A 6,416-nucleotide genomic window follows, 5' to 3' on the forward strand; every position below is an offset into this window, starting at 1 on the left:
CATTCTGTTTAGACGGAAGACTGCTCTGGGACTTCCTTCAGCAATTGCTGAACGACCCCGCGCAACGGTACCAGCATTACATCTCGTGGAAAAGTCGAGAAACTGGCGTCTTCAAGATTGTTGATCCACCTGGTCTAGCGCGACTCTGGGGCATCCAGAAAAATCATCTCTCTATGAATTACGACAAAATGAGCAGAGCTTTACGTTATTATTACCGCGTGAACATACTTAGAAAAGTACAAGGCGAACGTCATTGTTATCAGTGAGTATTATTATTGTTGTCGTTATTGTTATTATTGCTCTTGTTGTTATTACACACTAAATAATTAGTCTGTCATAAAAAAAATGCGATAGAGATATAAATATGAGTTTGTTAATTTTGAAATAATTTCAATAAAATATTAATATCTCAAAATTTATCTTTGCTGCTGCTATTATAAACAAAAATAACTTTAGAAATACAAATTCCTCATTTAGAATATGAAAACAATTATCTTTGGGCAAAAAGAAAATGGGTCATCTGTTCTTTGCAGATTCTTACGTAATTCGATCGAATTGAAAAACATCAAGAACATATCATCGCTGCGCCATCAAATGCGAATAAAGTCGGAACCAGAGGAGGAAAGAACTCTTTCCGGAAGTCCCGAAGCGGAACCGGAAGCGGACATGCCGACGGATCTCTCAATGTCCAGCATGAACCAACCGAGCGAACAGCAGCAGCCCCTATCGTTACACGACCCACCTGCCAAGTACAGAAGTCACGCGTACAATCTCGTTAAAACCAATCAGGAGCCGGAAGAGAGGAAGTGACGCGGGACCTAGCGATGGTAGGAACGCAATGATTGTGCGTAATCGCATCACGGCAGACTGGGAGCCGACGGCGAAATGACCTCGACGTAAGAAGGGTTCCATATCGGCAACTGAGTGATATCTGTACAAAGATATGCGAAGGTTCTCAAGATGGGAAAAGACGGAAATCCAAAAAGCGTAATTTATCGACAAGAAATACGATGACGAAGATAAGATCTAATCTCGAAATCATGCAGCGGTAATTGTAAAGAGATATACCGATGATCAGAGATTTTGCAATCATTAATAAATCGTAGAGCGCGCGAAATATAAATCGCAGGACAAAACGTGATAAAAGCTACGATTTTAAACACTTTAAACATTTTACAAGACTTTTTGAGAATAATCGTCAGAAAAAGAGCATTCACGTTTATTCAATTCGCACATTGACGCTCTAAGGGTGAAGGATTCTTTAAAAATCAAGAAATTAAATTTTAATTATCCTACATATGTGCCCAGCTTTGTGTGTTTATCGAGAATTCAAAGTTGCAGTTACGCAAGAATCCTCTCCATTTTCGTCGTTATATGTAAGAGTGTGATAAGAAACGCAAGAAGAGAGTGTATCTCCTCACGGTGCAAATCGGATAACGCGATTTACTCCTTCTCCCCTCCACCTTCACATAGATTCGCGTTCAATACCGATAATGATAGATCGCTTCGATGTGAAGCTGAATCTTCGCGGATATTCCGCCCTATCCCTTTCTCTGCTTCCTCCTCGTAACGGAGTGAATCACCCAAACCGAGCAATTTCCTTTCCACTTTTACAACGACAAGATGTGTATGAAACGTACGGTCTTAGGTGCACTTAAGAACATACATACGACGATTCAATGTACAAAGAATGCCAGAAGGAGAACTGTTACCAGGTCTTTCTTTTCTTACGCGTTTCTCTGCTCCTCTTTTTCTTCATCTTAGGTATATATTCTGTGATGTACGACTTTATTTTTTTTCTTGGCGAAAAACGTAACCTATGAATAAGGTCGATCCCAAAGAAAGACTCTACTTGATTTGAAACATTCAGTGTAAATACATCACAGAAAAATTATGTTATTGATGTTTCCGTAGTTTCCGGAGTATAAAGAGCTTGACAAAGTCTTTTTCACAACAGTTCAATAATTATGTATATCTGTGTATGCGACACATATAGATCAGATTCTAAAGGAAATATTTAACTGGATTTTCTCAGGCTCTTACTGTATATGCACCGAAACGGTTCTCCGTTATTTTGACGTATTTGTGCCAAGAACATTTAATAAAAGAACGTTTTATGTATTTAGTCGGTTGTTCCAAAAAAACTCGATATATCACGATTTTGGAACCAATATGTATCCCTTAAGCTCGATGTATGCGTTGTATCAAGAATGCGCCATAATCGAGTATCGTATAATCGATTATACGTTGTAGGAACTGTATATAAACTGAACTAATGAACTGAATTATATAATGAATTGTAAATGCGAACGAAAGATAAGATGAATATTAGAAGAGTAGTGCAAGAATCTTACGGAAATTCGGGGCCAGAGTTAGAATATATAAATTTATCTATAGAAAAAATATATATATATATTTTACTATCAAAATTTATATTCGAAATTTCTATGTTTGTTGCCTGTGTGATTGTGGCTTACATTCCACGACTCTTTATTCGAGGTTTGTCTACGAGATAAACCACGAAAGTCCGCAAGAGAAGTAGAAAAAAACGTGAAGAAAACAAGACGCATATACAATTAGGAAACAAATTTAAGAAGATTGCTAATTGTATTTTTGCACTTGAAAATATAAAGCTTGAAAACATAAAATTGAGAAACCATGAGAGAATTAAAGCGTGAGTGTGAGCGAATGAGATAATGAATGAGACAGGTATGATATAAGTGACATATTGAGAAATATATCTGGCTTCTTGTATACTGTGATCTCCATACTATATGCAGAAAGATTAAGTACATAGTTAATTAGGAATTATTATCTAGATAAAACGCGCGTGCATGTTACACACATCTAGATAACGTCTGTCTAGAATTTGCGTGATGTTATCGAAATAAAATTTATATATATATATCTAATAAAAATACATATACTCACACATAATATACAAAAAATATATGTGTCATTTTAGATATATATATATATATATATATGTATATCTTTTCTCTTTACAATCGTGTAAATAATTTTCACATGGACAAATGTCGGACAAACAGAAATGTTTATATATAAATGAATAAATATATATCTATAAATATATTTATATAAATATGTATAAATAATATATAAATATATTTATACATATGTGTAACATATGTATGTAACAGCATATATGAAGACATAATAGTAGTGCGAAACAATGCATATAAGTCTAAGATTGGAGAAGTTTATATATCGTTTCGCGTGTATAAAACATGTAAAATTCTAGAAATTAGAGCTGTTTTATTATATAAGTTGTTATATGAAGAATACATGAAATAATGAATGTTGTAAATATAGACTTATTTAGTTATTAAGAAGGTACGTATACTATTCTTTCAACTCATCCAAAATACAATCTGTTAAAAATAAATTTTTTTTCAAACACTAATCATTGCTATATCTAATAACATGCATTTGGACACACCAACGTTTATAGATTTAATTGTATTTAATTAGAATAAGGATTCCATCAACAATATTAAATTCAGAACATTTGACGTTTGAAATTTATCAACAAAAATACATTTTATGGCAAGTCATTGTTACGTTATTCAACTATCCAGATTACAGACTAAAAGAAAATATCTATTTTGCATTAATTTTATTGAAAAAGAAAATATATACCTTATAGTATAGTTTACATGTAAAACTTTTTATTGGAAAAATATTATATTGTCTGCTATGATAGTTGTAGTAAGAATGTTTCTTTCTTCTGCATCTTTAAATTCATTATAGCTTATCCTACCATTTACCAGTATTCGTTGACCTTTCTTTAAATAGTTATATACACAATCCCTTAATTTAGGCTTAAAAACACATATCTTGTGCCAGTCTGTTTTCTGAATAAATTCACCTGGAAATATAGAGATACTTCAATATAATTATTCCTATGGATATAACATTATTGCGTATTTTTCCAAAGTTAGGTTAGGGTTGATTATAATTATGTACCTGAACTGTATTTGTGATTTGTATGTGTTGCAAGGGTAAATAATACAACTGGATGATCCTCAGAACCACGTTTCTGAGGATCTCCTCCAACCCTTCCAAGTAATGTTACATGATTTAGACCTATGAATAAAAAGGAAACCTTCATTTTAAAAATAATAGCATCAAATTTCTATTATCTGCATAAAAGTAAAAATGAAAATTGTTTAATTATAAATATCTCTTAGAATTGCAAATAATTCTCTGATAGCATTGTATACTTACACTTTTCTACATTTGAAGTCTCATTCACTTCTTGCGTGAAGTATCGTACATTGTTTAACCGGACAAGTTGGTTGCGTATTTGTTGCAAAATAACCTAAAAAAATAATATACGCACTTTGTCATTAATGTGTTTCATTCTAAAATAATTTCATATCTTATTTGCGTAGAATAACGGCTGTAATACTCACTGAGCGAAACATTGTGATAATTTCACTATAACTTATTTATCATCAATAAAATTCAAGTTACAAATAAATAGATAATAAAGCGGTAAATGATATATATGTACGCGCGCGTACGTATGTACAGTATTCACGTGTCACGTTACAGTAGGTCTGTTTTCTGTGGCTGAACTAGTGTACACTTTTGGAACTTAAAGTGAGATAGATATATGTTTGATATTTAACGAAAGCGAGAAAGAGAGTTCTAGTGCAGCCTAGTGCAGGAACAGAAAACAGACCAACTATCGCAACTGCACCGAACGACACAACTGAACTATACTACACTCACGGTGGAATAGGTTTATTCTTTTTAAGTTAACGTTCTTGCACGGTTCCTTTTCTCTCCACGGTGGAGAGAAAAAAAAGAGAAAAGATGAAACGTGCAAGAAGTTCAATTAAAGCCTAATTTATAATGGCCGTAACCGTTAACTTAAGCCGGTGCCGATAAAGTTCAATCATATGCTGGATTCACACTGCATCCGATTTTCGTCATACGACACTCTGCAACCAATCAGAAAACAGGATTCCGATAAATTTTGCTTCGTATCATCGGAATCCTATTTTCTGATTGGTTGCAAAGCGTCGTACGATGAAAATCGGATGCAGTGTGAATCTAACACATGGGACAGCACCCTTATAGTACGTTTCCACTGAGCGTGTCACGCGTCGCGTCGTCCGTCCGCGTCGCGAATTAACCAATCAAAACATCTCATTTTATTGTATCGTTTGACGCGTGACTCTTTGCGTGACGGAATGGGATGTTTTGGTTGGTTAATTCGTGACGCGGACAGACGACGCGACGCGTGACGCGTTCAGTGGAAACGTACCATTAGTGCTATGCCAAGGCTGCGTTCGGAAACATCACCCGAGTGCCCTCGTGTATCATCTTATCTTTATTTAACATTGGATGAACAACAAGGATAAAACAATACACGGGGGCACGCAGCCCAAGGCTGTAGGTTTGTTAGCGTCGCAAGATCCAACATGCTCCTACGATAGCTCCTGTTCACATTGGGTGCGTTCAGCAGAACGTTTGTTTTGCAACTGTTGTAAGTTTCCTTCGCGCTAATTGGATCATACTTTTAGATCTAGAAGAATGGTCCTATCTCAGCAGACAATCATAAAACGGTTGCAAAACTGTTGAGTCTGCTGAACGCAGCCATTGGCTGCGTTCAGCAGAACGTTTATTTTGCAACTGTTGGAAGTTTCCTTCGTGCTAATTGGATCATACTTTTAGATCTAGAAGAATGGTCCTATCTCAGCAGACAATCATAAAACGGTTGCAAAACTGTTGAGTCTGCTGAACGCAGCCATTATCAAGCACGTTGGAGTGAGTAAGAGCTATGGTAGGAGCATATTGGAACGTATTGGAGTATGCGACGCGAACAAACCTTTGATGTTTGTTCGCGTCGCATGCTCCAACACGGTCCATAGGCTCCTATCATAGCTCCTACTCACTCCAACGCGCTTAGTAGAGTGAGAAGGAGCATGTTAGAGTATGTTGGAGTTTGCGACGTGAACAAACCTCAAGATTCACTTCAGTGCTGAAAATATATAGTATACGTGACGTAAACTGTAGATTTTCAGCGCTGGTAATGTATATTAGAATCAGCCCATATTGCACTATCAGAAACGTCAGTGCAACATTTCTTGAACTTATTCAGTTCATTCGCTACTACACTGGATCAGTTTTTATATATATATATATATATTTGCCGAAATTGTTTTAAAAATTATTTTCAGGTATTGGACATCTCGCCATTCTAGGATATTAATTAATTTAGTAATAGTAGTTTAAATTGTAATATAGGGGGGGACCGGGGCTAAGTGAACACCTTTTTTTCAATTGCAATTTTCAATAACAAAGTAAACGATTTTAGTCAAATGATTATTATGCGGGGTCTACAATAGAAGTCGTAACAGTCGAGGGTCTTAAGTCGTAGAAAA

General features: G+C 35.3%; 2 protein-coding genes across 2 annotated transcripts in view; one reads left to right on the plus strand and one right to left on the minus strand.

Moving 5' to 3' along the window:
* The window catches only part of aop (ETS variant transcription factor anterior open), a 46,106-nt gene extending 43,234 nt beyond the window's left edge, over window positions 1-2,872 (plus strand). The window contains exons 4-5 of the mRNA XM_018452009.1: window positions 13-262; window positions 534-2,872. Of these exons, the coding sequence (XP_018307511.1) occupies window positions 13-262; window positions 534-810 (527 nt within the window). The 3' untranslated portion in view covers window positions 811-2,872. The remainder of the gene's footprint in view (window positions 1-12; window positions 263-533) is intronic.
* An 817-nt stretch (window positions 2,873-3,689) lies between these two features.
* mtSSB (mitochondrial single stranded DNA-binding protein) lies at window positions 3,690-4,506 on the minus strand. The gene is made up of 4 exons (XM_018451930.1): window positions 4,437-4,506; window positions 4,249-4,342; window positions 3,988-4,107; window positions 3,690-3,889 (listed from the first exon to the last, which is right to left on the minus strand). The coding sequence occupies exons 1-4, from the start codon at window positions 4,446-4,448 to the stop codon at window positions 3,690-3,692; spliced, it is 426 nt and encodes a 141-aa protein (XP_018307432.1). The 5' UTR covers window positions 4,449-4,506.
* Between the last annotated feature and the right edge of the window lie 1,910 nt (window positions 4,507-6,416).

The sequence above is a fragment of the Mycetomoellerius zeteki genome, unplaced genomic scaffold (assembly GCF_001594055.1).
Source record: "Mycetomoellerius zeteki isolate Tzet28-1 unplaced genomic scaffold, Tzet1.0 scaffold327, whole genome shotgun sequence".
Lineage (NCBI taxonomy): Eukaryota > Metazoa > Arthropoda > Insecta > Hymenoptera > Formicidae > Mycetomoellerius > Mycetomoellerius zeteki.

Bases quoted from the DNA above. Each gene is read 5' to 3' on its own strand.
- mtSSB (XM_018451930.1), bottom strand. The intron at 4,108-4,248 runs GTAAGTATACAA...TTTTATTCATAG, and splicing joins GACTTCAAATGTAGAAAAGT to GTCTAAATCATGTAACATTA. The intron at 3,890-3,987 runs GTACATAATTAT...CTATATTTCCAG, and splicing joins AAATCACAAATACAGTTCAG to GTGAATTTATTCAGAAAACA.